The following is a 17,409-nucleotide window of genomic DNA, read 5'->3' on the forward strand; positions in this document are numbered from 1 at the left end:
AAAAAAAAAAAAAAAAAAAAAAGCCCAAACTAATAGGCTGAGCAGAATTTTAATTAATATAGTTTCTGTGAGATTGTGAGATTATTTTGGGTCTGGGTGGTCAGGATTACAAACAAGCAGCCTCCATCAACAAAAAATTTGTACAAAGAATTTTGTTTGCATGTATATGGAGCAAGCATATGGACCTGTTCACGTGGGTGTGTACAACTACATGTGCACCCTCGTGGAGGACAAGGGTAGACGTGGATGTCTTTCTCAGCAGTTCCACACCTTGTTTGCAAGACAGGCTCTCTGTCCCACTCAGCCTAGAACTCACTGAATAGTTCCATTATCTGCACAGAGCATTCCATGGACTCCCTGGTCTCTAACACCCTAGGGTTACTGATGCACGCTGCCACACCCAGCTTTGTCCGTGGTGCTGGGATCTGAATTCAGGGCCTCACACTGCCTAGGAGGCCCCTTTACCAAATGTGTCAACTCCAGAGTTCACGTCAGTCTGAAGAGCCAGTTTACCTGTTCAAGGAGATGAGGATATCTAGCTTGAATCTCATCAACAAACTCCTGCCCTTTCATCCGTATCAAGAACTCACACCTAAAATATAAAATAGAACTATTTTAAATCATTTCATATTAAAACTGAACTGATTATTCTAGAGGAGTGACTTCCAAATATTCTCGATTATACCCCACAGCAAAAATTTCCCATCACGACCCAGTAGACATTAACCAAACCAGCACACCCCAGCACACACCCCAGCACACACCCCAGGGTGGCGGTGCCTCCATCATTTTCCTGCTGCCTTCCACTTACACACAACAAAGGGAAACCTTCTGGACTTAAAAAGGGCAAAAGCTGGCATGTGAAAAACAATGGTACAGACATTGTCTTTTTGTGGTTAACACTATTTCAAAAACTATGACTCATTATCTATTAAATTTCATTGTTCACAATATAGTAACTATTAACCTACTCCAGAGTTCACTCTCCTATCGTGAAATATAGTTCACCACACTCCCTCCAAGAAACTTTATCTCCACATTTTGTAGCAATGTCTCACAAATATTTAAGCCACTAAAACCTCTCAGAAGAAGTTAACATAACAACCACTGCCATCTCACCCCTTTGGAAGAAACGTTCAACTAGGTGTCCAATTTAAAATGTTCTTGTAAAAGCATATAAACAAAAATCTTGCCCTATGCTCATGCTATGTGAAAAATTAAACTAAAGATGAATCATATCCCCAAATGTATGTAAAGCCCTTTTGCCCTTCCTTAAGTCATAATGTTGCTTCATAAGAAGCTTGGAAGGAAAGCTGGAAATAGCTCACTTGCTGCTCTCATAGAAGAGCCACAATTCACTTCCCAGAACCCATGTCAGGAAGCTCACAACCCTTCTATAACTCTAGCTCCAGGGCATCCGACGCTTCCGGTCTTCTTGGGCATCTACACTCATGTGCACATACTCACAGGCTGTGCTGTGCTGGATATACACACTGTGCTGGATAATTCGGGGTTTTTTTTGGGGGGGGGGGGAGTTGTTTCTGGCTTTTTTGTGTTGGTTTGGTTTTTTGGTTTTTGAAGATAGAGTTTCTAAATTTAGTCCTTGCTGTCCTGGAACTCACTTTGTAGATCAGGCTGGCCTTGAACTCAGAGATCCACCTGCTTCTGCCTCTCGAGTGCTGGGATTAAAGGTGTGCACCACAATCACCATGCCTGTGCTGGATAGTTCTGTGTCAACTTGACAAAAGTTAAAAGTCTTCTGAGAACGTCAACTGAGAAAAAGCCTCCGTAAGATCAAGCTGTAAGGCATTTTTATAAATAGTGACTGAAGGGGCAGGGCCCAGTCCATTGTGGGTGGTCCCATCGCAGAGCTGGTGGTCCTGGGTTCTATAAGAAAGCAGGCTGAGCAAGCCAATGGGGAGCAAGCCAGTAAGCAGCACTCTACCATGGCCTCTGCATCAGCTCCTGCCTCTAGGCTCCCATCCTGTTTGACTTCCTGACCTGACTTTCTTTGATGATAAACTCTGATATGGAAGCATAAGCCAAATAAACCTTCTCCTCCCTAAGTTGCTTTGGTTGTGGTGTTTCATCACAGCAATTCTGTGGAATAATCCTCTTGTATACTGTAAAGATTTGTCACTCAAATTGATTTAATAGAATGCTGATTGGCCAGTAGCCAGGTAGGAAGTAAAGGCAAGCGACCAAACAAGGATGGTGGGAAGAAGGGCAGAGGGAGAGGGAGTCGCCAGCCAGACACAAAGGGAAGAGATAAATGTGCCAGGCTAATAAAGGCACTGCCACATGTCAAAGCATAAACAGAAATATAGGTTAATTTAAGTGTAAGAGGTAGCAACTAACAAGTCTGAGCACTTATAGTTCATATTCAGTCTCTGAGTGGTCATTTGGAAATGGATGAAAGAGAAATGTCCAACTACACAGCAATAGTAATAAGTCCAGAAGTAAAAATATTGATGGACCAGACGGACTCAATCTTAAGGATGGAAGCCATTTTGTTATAAGGTCAGAACAGTTCATTTCTGTTTGCTGCAAAATTCAAGGTGCTCGTGCTTTAACCTGTTTCTGGAATTTGACATGCTCCCCACCCTATGGAGTTTGACTGGTCACCCCCTGACTATATCCTGATAAGAACAAATATTCTGCCAAACAACTTTAAAATGTCCAGCCAAGTGCCTATGTAACTAAAATTCCTCTGGAAATTCTCCAACCCCTGAAAACCACCTAGTCGTACAGTTTTTGGACTATATAAACCCTACCTTCTCCCATGTCCAATGCTGTTTTTTCTAATCCTGCTTTAAGGAGATAGCCCTGAGTGACTAAAAATAAAGCTTGCTTAATTTAACCAAAGATTTGGGTTATTGTCTTTACTCTCATTCAGTGGGATTAACAAATATAAATCACAGATTAAAGGAAAGTTTGCAAGAATGCTATCAGAAAGATGGCAATGGGGTGGTGGTGGCGCACGCCTTTAATCCCAGCACTTGGGAGGCAGAGGCAGGCGGATCTCTGTGAGTTCGAGACCAGCCTGGTCTACAAGAGCTAGTTCCAGGACAGGCTCCAAAACCACAGGGAAACCCTGTCTCGAAAAACCAAAAAAGAAAGAAAGGAAGGAAGGAAGGAAGGAAGGAAGGAAGGAAGGAAGGAAGGAAGGAAGAAAGATGGCAATGTTCTTGGCTGTGTACTTCTATAACAAACCCAAACTAAAGAGAGCTGTCCTTGGAAGAAACAGCCCAAGGAGGGCTCAACAACCCAATTAACATAAACTGAAGAGAGATATGTGGGTGGAGGTTGTGGCAGTGGTGGGGAGTTTGAATAGCACACTCAACGCCAGGGGCTCAACCACCAGGATCACAAAAGGGAGAGAGACAGAGACAGAGACAGAGGGAGGAGAGAGGAGAAAGAGAGAGAGAAGGAGGGGAGGGAAGGTACAGAAGGCCCACGGGGGAGACATCTGGAAACAGATAGACATAGAGGATCAGCAGTCTGGCAGACAGAACCACCATGGCTCCTAGGGGCTTGCTTTGAGCAGAAACCCTGAACCTTTGCCACTGAAGTCAACAACAACCAACCTCATGAGGCGTCACAGCAAAAATCTCTCTAGTGTGTACTGGTGCTGGATTCAGAAGCTCCTCTGCCATGGAGCAGCCAGTTCCCACCACTACTGCTGAGGGAACCTGGAGGCAGAAAGGAGCAGTACTACCCCAGCCCAGCACAGTGCTAAAACAACTGTAGCTGCAATCATAGCTACAACGGTCCTATTAAAGACAGTGTTCTACAGCTACAATTATAGCTACAACGGTCCTATTAAAGACAGTGTTAGAAATAACTGTAGCTTCAATTATAGCTACACCTGTCCTATTAAAGACAGTGTTAGAAATAACTATAGCTACAACTATCATATGAAAAACAAACAATGGATACACAACTTAAAAAGCTGTAGTGAAGCCGGGCGGTGGTAGTGCACGCCTTTAATCCCAGCACTTGGGAGGCAGAGGCAGGCGGATCTCTGTGAGTTCGAGACCAGCCTGGTCTACAGAGCTAGTTCCAGGACAGGCTCCAAAACCACAGAGATGCTGAAAGGACAGAGGCAGAGAGTTTGTGTAGCTGAAATCAAGTTATCAGTTTACATAGCAGACAGCTTTAAGACGTGAGGGAGGCGATCTTCAACTGAGGGTCCCTCTTCCCACGTCACACAGGTGACCCCGTGTGCAATGATAGAAAGTAACCAGTAGAATAATGGTTAGACATTAAGTATAGTAGATCCTGACTGCCCTGTATGTCCTCGTTATCCACTCTTCCCTCACAACACAGATTATAACCCGTAGCACCTAAAATATTACCTAAATATCTGATAAATAAGTGAACTGTATGTACTAAAATCTAGTGATACTGATCATCTGTTAGTCTGTCTTTACTGAGATCAAAGATTAGTCACAGTTGAAACTTGTTAAGAGCTGCACTGACAAAAACTTTAATCCAAGCACTCCAGAAGGCAGAGGCAGGACCGCAGCTATTGAGTTCAAGGCCAGTCTGAGTCTACAGAGCTAGTTTCAGGACAGCCTAGCTACACAGAGAAACCCTGTCTCAACATAAAACAAAGAACCAATTACCTTGGAAACCATTTGGCATGTTCTACCCAGGGGTCATCTCCAGATTCCCAGCACCTCAAGCCACCATCACAACAAAAGCATTTGACATCATCATTGCGATCTAAACAAGAAAAAAGGCCAGAAACTGACTCATGTGTATTCCCATAAACAAGCTAATAAAACTCTAGTTCTCCACTAACATCTTACCCACGTAGTAGAATCCAGCGCTTGCCAGCTGCTCGGGCTGGACAGGAACACTAGAAGGCCAGTACAAAAACGTCCTCATTCGAGCAGTGTGAGTCTGCATGCTCAGATTTGATACACTAAACCTCTGTGTTTCTGAAGAACTTTCCAGAAATGGACAGTTGGGAAAATGTCTCCGGTGCTCTGACAAAGCGTCATCCTTCGGTTCCCAGTTACTAAGCTTCCCACCACAGGCAAAGCAGGCCACCCGGTCTCCAGGTCCTATGTAATAGAAGCCGGCTCTGGCCAGCTCTGCTGGTGACAGAAAGCTTAAAGGCCACGCACTGTAAGTAAGAAATCTGGCCTCTTCAGTAGTCATGGCGTAGCTGCAAGGACTCGTCCTGGACGGGCAGTCTTCCACTGCTCTGGAGTGAAGAGGGTTTGAGGACGAGCTGGAATAACTTCCTTCTTGCTCCAGAGGTAAGGAACGTACAAACCCACTTCTCACAGGGGCTGTGACCTTAGGTGGGCACTGCAGACCAGCTGGAAGCAGGGTCTGAACAAAGCTGCAGCTGGGGTACAACTGTCTGTGCTTTTCAACAGGGCTGTCCCCTTGTTTCCAGTTGTCCAGCATCAGGCCACAGCAGAAGCACTTGACCTTGTCATTGACACCCGTGTAATAAAAGCCAGCGCGAGCCAGGCTCCTTTCCGAGACAGGAACCCCAGCGGGGAAAGCCGAGTAGGTAGACATTCTGTAGAGCTCACAGGAAAAGTCATATTTTATTTTTTCTTTGCTCTCTTTTGTCCAATTCACTAAGATTGTGCTATTTTCCATTATCTTTTTGGTTTTTTTGAACAACTCTTTGGGAGACAGTTTTGTGCATGAGTAGGGACAGTATTTCTGACAGCTTAAACTGCCTTATGAAGCTTCTCAGTTCACACTAAGTAAGATCTCAACCACACAGAGAATGCAAAAACAGGCTCCTAACCAGGTAGAATTCTCTCTGACTGGATTTATGTGAGTTCACCTTCAGAGAGGACAACTCTTATTTTCCAAGATCCTACACTACTCAGGACTCTGGAATCATATGAACTCTTTTAGGTAACCCAAGAGCTATTCGCCCATAATTTACTTTCATTAAAAGTTATGAAGTCAGCTTCAGTCAGACAGGCGCGGAGAGTCTTCTGGAAGGATCGTCACGTCAGGATGGCTGCCCAGGGAGTGCCGCAGATCCAGTTCAAGCTCGTCCTGGTGGGGAAGATGACGTTCGTGAGGTACCACTGGACGGGTGAGTTTGAGAAGTATGTAGCCACCCTGGGCGTGGAGGTGCATCCGCTCATTGTCTATACCAACAGAGGACCCATCAAGTTCAACGTGTGGGACACAGCCGGCCAGGAGAAGTTCGGGGGCCTGCGAGATGGCTACTACATCCAAGCCCAGTGTGCCATTCGATGTAACATCAAGAGTTACTTACAAGAATGTACCTAACCAGCATAGAGATATGGTACGTGTGTGTGACAACATCCCCGTTAGCCCACCAAATCCAGCTGGACTGGGACTGAACGAGCATGGGATCAAACTAGACCCTCTGAATGTGGCTGACAATGGGGGCAGACTAAGAAGCCAACGATAATGGCACTGGGATTTGTCCCTACTGCATGTACTGGCTTTTGGGGGTCCTATTCTATTTGGATGTACACCTTCCTAAGCCTGGAGGGAGGGGGAGGGCCTTGGACTTCCTATATGGCAAGGTACCCTGGCCTCTCTTAGGACTGGAGGGGAGCGGGATGAGTGGGGAGCAGGAGGGAAGTGGGAGGAGGGAAGTGGAAATTTTGATTCCTATTATCTATAAAGTAATAAAAAATTATCAGAGGAAAAAAGAAAACAAAACATTCCTACTGTATTGTGTGGCAACAAAGTGGATATTAAGGACAGAAAAGTAAAGGCAAAATCTATTGTCGTCCACCAAAAGAACCTCCAGTACTAAGACATTTCTGCCAAAAGTAACTACAACTTTGAAAAGCCTTTCCTCTGGCTTTCCAGAAAGCTCCTTGGAGACCCTAATTTGGAGTTTGTTGCCATGCTGCGCTTGCCCCACCTGAGGTGGTCATGGACCCAGCTTTGTCAACACAGCATGAGCGTGATTTAGAGGTTGCTCAAACGACTGTGCTCCCGGATGAAGATGACAACCTGTGAGAGAGTGAAGCTGGAGTCTGCGGCAGAAGTCTAGTTTATAGACAACTGTCCTGTGACGTCAGCAGAGCAGCGTGCGCCATCGTATTTAGCTAAGCAGATCGTGTACTTCACTGGATGCTGAAGGAGTGAATGCGGCAGTTAAAACATACCTTTTTTTTAAAACATACCTTCATTTTTTTGGACTTGCATAATTAGCTGTTTGGAACACAGTTGTTTTCTGAAATTTCAAAAATAAGACTGCTACCGTCACATTGCACTATTCAGTCAGTGGTAAAATCTTGCTCTTGTCATCCCCATTCTTTTTGTTTAGAATCAGAATAAAGTTGTATTTCAAAAAATCTAAAAACAAAAAAAGTTATGGATACTAAGTCAATTGCTAACTATATCGGAAAAATTATATGCAGGCTTTTTCCCCTTATAAGGACTTTAATACGACATCCAAACTATCTATCAAACCCAAGTAACTAAACTCACTCCATGGTCCTATTTTCTAAGAGCTCATGTTATACAATCTCAGGTGCCTTCTGGGGAAGTTAACACACGGCCCTACTAAGACTATAGTGTCTGGTGAATGGCCTTGTTTAGAGCTTAGACTGCTATTCTTCTCACCTGGTAAATCCCTTCCCGTGTCTATCACGTAAACACATCTGCTCGACAGACAGTATCTTGTTAGTAAAGTTAACTAGACTGCATTTTACAAAGTCCACCTGGGCTTCATTTAAGTCTGTTATAATTAAGGATGAATCAATTTATCAAGACACAGCTTTCTTCAGTTGCTGTAGTATCTACCAACCCAGTTTACCACAGCAATTCTGTTGCACAAATGTCCCATACTTACTAGCCTTCTTTTTGAGAACTCAACATTTTATATAACTATTCATACACAAAAGTACACTCCATGGAATTCAAACTGGATTCTTTATACATTTTTTCATATTTCCATGACTGGGTTTATTTCTAGAAAAATACAGGAGGAAATTAAGACTCTTCAGTGTTGCAGATCTGAAAGGAGAAAAAAAAAGGTATTTTAGAAAACTAATTGCAGAGCAATTATAACCTCTTCAATTTATGTAGTAATACCTGAAACTGCCTCATTCTAGCTAATGCATCCTAACTACAGCAGTTTTTACCCACCCAGTCTTAGAAAAGCACTTCCCAGAGCACTGTGCTTGTCTCTGAAATGCACTTTATACAGAGTAAAAAGTAAAACTTTGAAGACAGGTGGACATTTCCACCCAGGAAGAGAATTGGTCCCCAATTTCACATTTGCTGACTGTATTTATTGTTTATTTACTGCTAGACATACTTCGTGGGCATCTTTCTTTGAGGTTTTTGCTTGGTTTGTTTTTTTGTTTTGTTTTGTAGGGACAGGGTCTCATTCTGTAGCTGGGCTGGCTAGGAAGTCAATGTAAAGAAGATGGTTTTAAAACTTGGAATTCTCCTGTCTTAGCCACCCAAGTGTTAGACCACACTACTACTAGGTTGCTTTTATTTTCTGATTTAAAGATATTTTGATAGGGCATTCACTGAAGACAAAAAGCACCTGTAGGTATGGAACAGACATTCTGCAGAGCTCTTGATGCAGCTCCATCATGAAGGTAAAAGGTCCTGGGTTTAATCATCAGCAATTATTTAAAAAAGAAGGAGGAGGAGGAGGAGGAAGCGCAGCAACTAAACAAAGATTCCAGAGCCTTCTTGCAACTTCAATCTCAACACTTGGAAGATAAGGCAGGATGAGATGGTGCTCTGCCAGTGGGAACAACTGATCAAGTCAGGACTGAGCTAGCCTAGATAAAGGTATCTGGGAGGGCTCGTTAACACAACCCGTTAAGGACAATCATTTCCTAACAATTCCAAAGCAACTATAGCAGAAAGCATCTCAAAAGGAAAAAGGACAACAAGGGTTTCACTGAGGCACGGCTCACCCACACCGGGTGTTACGTGTACAGCAAGCACCCGTTCTCAATGCACACTGAAGGAGAGTGGAGGTCAGAAAGACATGTTTCCCCATAAAACCGCAGAGTTATTTCTCACCTCACTACAGAGAGCAACCAGTAAACTATACGAGAAGCGTGACCTCCGTGCCGCACGATCGGCTCGGCTGGAAGGCAGTGAAAGCAAAACCTCCGGTGAGCTTAGAACCTTGCCGGATGGGCGTGGTGGGGCATGGTAGTACTCCCAGCACCCGGGAGACTGAGGCAAGAGGATTGTCGCAAGTTGGAAACCAGCCAGGGATGACTCAAAAAAAAAATGAAGGAATGAACCGAAAGGAAAAGAAAGCAAAACTGGAAAGCAAGCCATTGCCAGGGCAAGGACTGGGGAAGCGCGCGGTGATCGCGCTGCGTTGAGAACAGAGGGCTCTCACAACAGCGGCTGCGCTGGCTTCGGGGAGCCGAAGGCGGCCCGCTCGCCCCGCCAGGCGGAGGGAGCCGCACTCACCGCGGAGCCGCAGGACCAGGGCCTCCGGCGTCCGGGAAGCCACAGCACCCAACTCTCCAGCCGCAGCCTTCCCGAAAGCCCCCGCGGCTAGCTGGACGCTGCAGACGCGCGGTGACGTCAGCACGGCGCGCAGCCACCGCGATGACGGGCGGCAGAAGGGCTAAATTAATCGCGCGCGCCTGTGCCTGCGCTCGCGCCTGCGTGTTGGAGTTTTGGAAGCCGAACATCCGGGCCTCAGTGCCCGGACTCCGAACGAGGCTGGGTGTTCGCGAACGCCCGCCCGAGCCGCTCCGCTAGGTGTTTGGGGCTTTGATTCGTGCGCTTTAACTTGCTATGCACCTTAAGGGTGGCAACCAGGCAGCTGACACACTGGAAAAGCCCTGGAAGGTGGATCTCAGATGGGTGAGCTGGCTTCGGAACTCCTGAGGAAAACGGACTACACTCGTGTGCATGTGCATAAATATAACTTGGTTTTTTTTTTTGTTTGTTTGTTTTTAAGATGGGCTTTGACATTGGTAAGCCGGCCGGCTGTCCGGCGTGGTGGCGCTACCTGGAATCCCAGGAGTTCAAACCCAGCCGTGGCTAGCACACCGAGGCTAGCACACCGAGGCTACCTGAGACTCTTTGGGGCGGGGAGGCAGTATGCATATTTTCTTTTTTAATAAAAGCACCAGGCCACAAACAAAAAGATAAGGAAAAAGCAGGGGACTGGTTTGGAGGAAGGTTAATAGTTGTTAATAGTAGAAGGGTTAATAGTATGTATAATGGGGAGAGTATGGTCAAAGTGCATCATATACCTGTGATGAAATTCTTAAGAATACACTTAAGAACTGGAAATTAAAACCTTGATTCATTGCTCGCAGGCGTCTCCTGCTCCCCACCCCAGCCCTCCCCCGCCCCTCCCCGACAAAGCACACCGAGAAGGACTTTGCAATGCTTTTTTTCACTGCCCTCTTCTGTTGGGTGTTTTGGGTTTTTTTTCTTTGGTTGTTTGGACTTTGCTTTTTATTTTTAATTTGTTTGGGAAAGAGTTTTACTACAGGGCTCAGGCTGGCCTAGGATTTAGCATCCCAATTGTGCCTCCTGCGTGCTGGGATTAGAAGTGCACGCACTAAGTGAGGTTTGAAATAAAATCGTCTTTCAGGGAAACTCCAGGGGGCAAACATTTCAAAAATTTAGAAATAACAGGCCACTGTTAGGAAGCCAGGGGAATCCCAGGACCCTGAACCGTTTCCCATTTCCCTTCCCCCATCATTCCGCTCGCCAGTGGGTCAGTCACAGAACAGGCAGTCTCCTGTCCCAGTGTTGATAGTGAAACAAAAGGATGTGTCACGGTCTGACACAGAGAAAAGAGTATCATGGCTACCAATGACTAACTTCCAAAAATACCCATGGATGCCAGTGTTAATTCAAGTAACTACTTCAGAAAGCTACAAAAAACAGTCCTAATACTTGTGGGACTCTAGCAATAATTGTGCAAAATGAATTCAAGAGTATGTTTCTTTTTCAGCTCTTGTCCTGACTAAAACATAAGATAGAGAATCTAAGTAAAATTCCAGTTCCCAAAATTCAGAAGCATAAGAACTTACTACTTTTTAAATACTGTATAATCCTGAAGACCAATCATTTATTTTGTAACATTCTTTCCCTATTGTCCATGGAGAGCTGGTAATTGTGTGTGTGTGTATTTGAAATATATGAATTATATATTACATATTTATAAATATTGAAGTGGTTATCATGTCATTTCATCTTTATATACAAGAATGTACAACTCGAGATAATTTTGAAGGAAACATAAGACTAAAAAGACTTGTGCAATGTAAGTTGTATAATAAAATAAAACCAGGAGCTGCCAGAGAAGCTAGGTAACAAGGAGGACCCTAGGAGAGACACATGAATGCCCTGGAAAGGGAAATAGATGAGACTTACTGGGTAAACTGGGGGTTCGAGGGTGTAGAGGGAGGAGAAGGGGAATGGGATCAGGAGAGACAGAGAGGGAGAGGAAAGAAAGAGATATCTTGATAGAGTTGTGGAGTTAGGGAGAAACCTGGTGCCAGGGAAACTCCCAGGAATCCACAAGGATGACCCCAGCCACAGTGGAGAGGGTGCCTGAACTGGACTTCCCCTGTAATCAGCCTAATTGTCATCCAGTGAGTTACGGAAGTACATGTAGAGATCCACAGCCAAGCCCTGGGCCAAGCTCCGGGAGTCCAAGTGAAGAGAAGGAGGAGGGGTTGATTACATGAGTGAGGGTGGTCAAGATCATGACAGGGAGACCCACAGAGACAGCTGGCCTGATCTAGGGAGCCTGCATGTGGGTGACAGTTGTGTAGGTTGGTCTGTTTGTAGGGCCTCTGGCAGTGGGACCAGGATCTCTCCCTGACACATGAGCTGGCTTTTTGGAGTCTATTCCCTATGGTGGAATACCTCACTCAGCCTTGATACAGGGGGAAGGAGCTTGGTCCTGCCTTAATTTGATATGCCATGTTTTATTGATTCTCATAGAAGGCCTGCCTCTTTCTGAGGAGCGGATGGGTGGTGGGGAGGGGGGTAGGAAGGAGATGGGGGGACGGAGCGGGAAGAGAGGAGGGAGGGGAAAATGTAGTTGGTATGTAAAATAAATTTAAAAATACACTATGCACATGCAAAGATGAAAGATAGATACATAGATAGATACATACATAGATAGATACATATATAGATAGATACATACATAGAATAGAGCTAGGGCCTGGAGAGACAGTCAGCAGTTAAGAGCACTGCCTGCTCTTGCAGAGGTCCGTGTTTAGTTACTAAAATCCACACACACCTCCATTAACTACATTTTCAAAGGATCCGATGCCCTCTTCTGATGTCCACGGGCATTGCAAACAAGTGACATACAGGCAAAATGCACACAAAATAAAGAAAGAAAAAGGTAAATTTTCAAGTTCTTAATAGTATACCTTTCTCCACTTATTAAATTGCGGAGACTATTCAGTATAAGCTCACAGAGGCGAATGTTATAGGTGCTGGGATACACGGCATAAGTACGCCGTAATATATTCAACTTAAACAATTTGATTTAAAAAGCAATTAAAAACCAGGGACAGTGGTTCAGGTTGAGGATTGCTGAGAGATCAAGGCCAGCCTGGAATATGCAGCCAGTTCCAAACTAGCTTTGTTCCTGTCTCCGCGGCATTGGTAGTAAGAGTAGGGGCCGCCAGGGGGCGCATGTGCAAGAACCAGAGGAATAATTAGGTCCCTGAACCACAAACTAGCATCAGAGCCAGTGAGCCACCACGGCTTACAATGATGATAAAGGGAAGATACAGCCAGCTAGCTACCAACCTTCACGACTACCATGGTCCCCTCTGCCCACCATCGGATAGCCATGCAAAGTTCAGATCTCAGAGCCCAGGCAAGACAGAGGCCTGTTACTGAAGCGGAGAGACATGGGATGGCCAGGTGACTTGAGCCCTCCACTTTCCTCCTCTTTCCTGCCTGACAAAAGCAGCAGAGCCAAGACCTTTCCTTTTTTTTTTTTTTTTTCTTTCTCATTCTTTTCAAGACAGGGTTTTTCTGTGTAGCCCTAACTGTCCTGGAACTTACTTTGTAAATTAGGCTGGCATTGAACTCACAGAGATCTGCCTACCTCTGTCTCCCAAGTGCTGGGATTACCAGAGACCTGGCTCAAAGACCATGCAAAATTCAAAAGATTGCCCATGTTAAAAACTAAAGAATTAGTTCAAAGCCAGCCTGATCTTCAAAGAGCTAGTTCTAGGACAGGCTCAAAAGTGACAGAGAAACCCTGTCTCAGAAAACCAATAAATAAATAAATAAAATTGAAGGGCTATTACTAGGCTGTGTGGTATAGCATTTGAGACAATGAGTTCAAACCCCAACATTACAAATAAAATACTAGAATGAGTTTTCTAAAGAAAAAATATTGTATCTCCAGATCCTTTCCCACTTAGAGGCATTTGGGTAGTCTCCAACCACAAACACTGTTGTAATTAACAGTTTTGGATAAATGTCTTACTTTATAATATTTTGCTAGGAATGGGTTGTTAGCTTCTTGTGTAAAACATATATATTTTTGCTGGACACCTTCATCTGAGGGAATGTTGAGAACTGCAAGCCAAGAAATGAGACAATCTGTCTCTGGGCCTAGAACTAGACTGGCGGCCAGCAAGTGTCAGTGACCCCGTCTTCTGCTCCACATCACTGGAGTTCCAGGCACGTGTGTAGCCATGTCCAGCAGTTTACTTAGGTGCTGGGGACCTGTAGTCAGGTCCCCAAACTTGTGCACAAGCCCGCCATCCTGAATGTGGCTTTTCCAAGAGAGTCGAGTCAGCGAGAGGAGGGCAGGGCAGACAGGGAGGGCAGCATGAGAGGACCGATTCAGAACAAGGCATAATGATACATCTGGAACCTCTGGCCTCAGGCTGCACACACACATGCTTAAAATAACTGAAATGAGTTACTTCCTTTAGCAATCTCTTGATAATGTTCCCCTTCTATTTAGATACATCCCAAGACACATCATACAAACAAGAGAGATGGCCACTTGGTCTAGACCGGATTTGGGTTCATACCCAGTAACACACACTGTATCCTGTGAGTGAACGTTTAGGGAAAATCCCCTATTTATTATCTTATGTTGGGTGTTCATTTGATTAAACCCAGATACACTATGGGAAGGGACAATTTAAATCCTCTCAGCCAAAACAGGGAACCCTCACCAGGTCCCTTTGCAACCAAACTTTTTTTCTCGAAGCCCACGACGCCCAGACAAGCCTTGAGCGTGCCTCTCTGACACCATTTCTTTCTTGGCCACCCACCTGCTTTACTTTGAGTAAAGTATTCTTGCTACTTTGCAAATGGCGTGCAACTAATTTCACTCTCAATAAGATACCAAGAACTCTGCAAATCCCCCAACCCAGACCCAGATCGCTGGGAACACGTCGGAACTCTTCAGCCCAGACTCCGTCCTGCTGTTGCTCAACACACTTAGACAAGAAAGTCTTCCTTCTGAAACTTCTCCCACCGCTTCCCGTCTGAGTCTGAGGGGGCCTCCATGAGCTTTCTAGAAGGCTTCCCCTGTGAGGAACTTCCTGTTTGCCATACTGTCTTCCCACTGCAGCCAAATAAGGCTCTTTGCAAGCCCTGCTTTGTTCTCTGTTGCTGAGAAAAAACTGACTAAGACCAATTCGGGGAGGAAATCTGCTTTTGCTTGTAGGTTACACAGTCCATTATTGAGGGAAGTCAGCACAGGAACCTGGAGACAGGAACTAAAGCAGAGATGGGGAGAAACACTGCTCATTGCCTAGCTTTTTTTTTTTTAAAGATTTACTTATTTATTATGTATACAACATTCCTTCCATGTATGCTTGCATGTCAGAAGGGGCACCAGATCTCATTATACATAGCTCTGAGCCACCATGTGGTTGCTGGGAATTGAACTCAGGACCTCTGAAAGAGCAGTTAGTGCTCTTAACCTCTGAGCCATCTCTCTAGCCCCAGCTTTCTGGGTTTGCTCAACCTGCTTTCTTATAGCATCCAGGACCTTTGCCTAAGGGTAGCACCACCACCATGGACTAATGCCAACCAGGACTATTTGCCTAAGGGTAGCACCACCACCGTGGTGGGTCAGTCCCACATTAATTAGCAACTAAGAAAATGTTCCAGATATTCTCACAGGCAAATCTGATGGAGGCCACTCTTCCTTTGAGAATCTCTCTTCCCAGGTGTGTCAACCTGACAACTGAAGCTCTAACAGCTAGCTGTGAACATGCTTCCTTTGATTGGCCCCAAATCTCTGGCCTCAAGGATGGCCTTCAGGGAAGAGCTCGCCTGCTCTGTCATTTCTCTCCTTGAGTAAAGTGCCACCAAGGCTCCCTTCCCCCACCCATAACTCAAGTATGATTGGGAAATGTCATTGCAAGAAATAATGGTGGCAAACAGACCAAAAGCATCTCATTCTGTACGCATTTCCAGTCCAGAAAGCGTTGGGCTAATTCCTGCAGACGACTGTTATGCTGCCAAACCTGACTTTCTGGGACTCTGGGGATTTGAACTCACTTCTCAAGCTCTTGTGCCAAGTACCTCACTGACTGATGTGGAAGTGTCATATATCAATCTGTTGATTTCATTGGTTTAGCAATAAAGAAACTGCTTGGCCCTGATAGATTAAAACATAGGTGGGAGGAGTAAACAGAACAGAATGCTGGGAGGAAAAAGAAGTGAGCTCAGACGCCATGCTCCCCTCTCCCAGGCAGATGCAATGAAGCTCTGACCCAGGATGGACATAGGCTAGAATCTTCCCGGTAAGCGCACCTAGCGGTGCTACACATGATTGGAAATGGGCTAGTCCAGGTGCGAGAGTTAGCCGAGAAGAGGCTGGATATAATGGGCCAAGCAGTGTTTAAAAGAATACAGTGTCTGTGTAATTATTTCGGGGTATAAGCTAGCCAGGCAGCCGGGGTACTGGGGATGCAGCCCCGCAGCTATTACAACAAAATGGCGCCCGACGTGGTAGCAGCAATTTCTCGGGTCTACTCTGCTTGATAGAGGCAAGCAAGTGCCTCATCTAAGAGAGGTTTCCTGACTCAGCTTTAGCTGCAAAACCCTGCAGCTCATTAAGAGGTCCTGCCACGAAACACTTAAACGGTGTTGACAAAAAGCTGAATGCATGCTTTTCAGTTTTCAGCCGTAGCAGGAAAAAAGCTGTGCCGTTTGAAAATGCTGGCTTTCTGGACCATCCTGCCAGGGCAAACTCTGACTGTTTGAGGCAGGAGGGCCGGCTACAGAGAGAGGACTTGAGTGTTGTCTGTTGTAGCTCGCTGGCTGGCAGGGACCTTGAAACGCCACAGAGTTGTGGCTATAAACATGGCTGCAGCCTGTATATCCGCCATGAGGCTGGAAAGCTAAGGAATGGACTGGATCTAGCTGGCAAAGCCACGGCTTTCATCCTACCCATACTGCTCAGTAATTTAAAGGCTCGTGTGGTCAGAAAAAGAGAGATATATAGTAAAGAGAGATTCAAAGACAATGAAAATTTCTAAATGGCTTACTGTGTGTTAAAAATATATGCAGGCTAAAAGTTGAAGTTCTTAAAGTAAAAAAAAAAGGAAGAGCGTTGTTGGGTGTGGTAGTACACACCTTTAATCCCAACACTTGGGAGGCAGAGGGAGATTGACCTCTGTGACTTCCAAGGTGTGGTAGCACACGCCTTTAATCCCAATGCCTGGGAGGCAGAGACAGGCGGATCTCTGAGAGTTCAAGGACAGCCTGGTCTATAGAGTTATTCCAGGTCAAAGATATATGCTCAAAAAGCAAAAAGTTAAAAGTAAAAATAAACAAAATAGAGGTTAAAACAAAGCTGTACAAAGAAGGAAAATAAACAGAGAATTTTGATACTGTATGCTATTATGCTCTCTTTGAATTGTTTGAATGCTGAGGAAGGAGCAACAGATGCCAAAAGATATTTGTTTATAAACGCTGCTGAATTAATCCAACATAGATATTTCGAAAATGCCTTGACTTTGAAATTTGGATCTAATGACATGATGCTTTGGAAAGGAGTTTCTTATTTTGTTTTCACAGAGGATGTGACCCTGTGGATTGCATCTATCCCAATATGGTATGATAGACCACGTCCTCCTGAAAGGTTGCTGTGAACACCCTCAAAAAATTGCTTTGCTCAACTGTCAACTGAGATAAAACTAGCACACAGGTTATACCACTAATTAACGACATCCCCATTCAGCAGGAAGCAGTTTGGAGAGAAAAAATGTGCCCATATTCCCAAATATTGTTTATAAATGTTCTTTTACATTTAAAGAGGGATATGATATAGGTATGAATAATTTGCATTGATATGGATTTTGCTTTAGTGATATAAATTTAAGGTCAATTTTGTTATATGTATATGTATTTCTGATCTTTATTAAGGTATTGTGATTGTGTAGTTCACTTAAAAATGTAATGTATACAGGT

At 44.8% G+C, this 17,409-nt stretch overlaps 1 protein-coding gene, 1 long non-coding RNA gene and 1 pseudogene across 2 annotated transcripts in view; 2 read left to right on the forward strand and 1 right to left on the reverse strand.

Moving 5' to 3' along the window:
• Birc2 (baculoviral IAP repeat containing 2) overlaps window positions 1–5,677 on the reverse strand; it is a 15,880-nt gene extending 10,203 nt beyond the window's left edge. Inside the window, 4 exon segments of the mRNA XM_013346101.2 lie at window positions 514–592; window positions 4,629–4,728; window positions 4,815–5,647; window positions 5,649–5,677. Of these exon segments, the coding sequence (XP_013201555.2) occupies window positions 514–592; window positions 4,629–4,728; window positions 4,815–5,647; window positions 5,649–5,674 (1,038 nt within the window). The 5' untranslated portion in view covers window positions 5,675–5,677.
• A 239-nt stretch (window positions 5,678–5,916) lies between these two features.
• On the forward strand, window positions 5,917–7,147 carry LOC101989237 (annotated as a pseudogene).
• Window positions 7,148–9,680: 2,533 nt separating this feature from the next.
• Window positions 9,681–17,409, forward strand: part of LOC113456076 — a 17,565-nt gene continuing 9,836 nt past the window's right edge. The window contains exon 1 of the long non-coding RNA XR_003376943.1: window positions 9,681–9,828. This is a non-coding gene — a long non-coding RNA (uncharacterized LOC113456076). The remainder of the gene's footprint in view (window positions 9,829–17,409) is intronic.

Source organism: Microtus ochrogaster, chromosome 5, assembly GCF_000317375.1.
Source record: "Microtus ochrogaster isolate Prairie Vole_2 chromosome 5, MicOch1.0, whole genome shotgun sequence".
In the NCBI taxonomy this organism is placed as follows: domain Eukaryota; kingdom Metazoa; phylum Chordata; class Mammalia; order Rodentia; family Cricetidae; genus Microtus; species Microtus ochrogaster.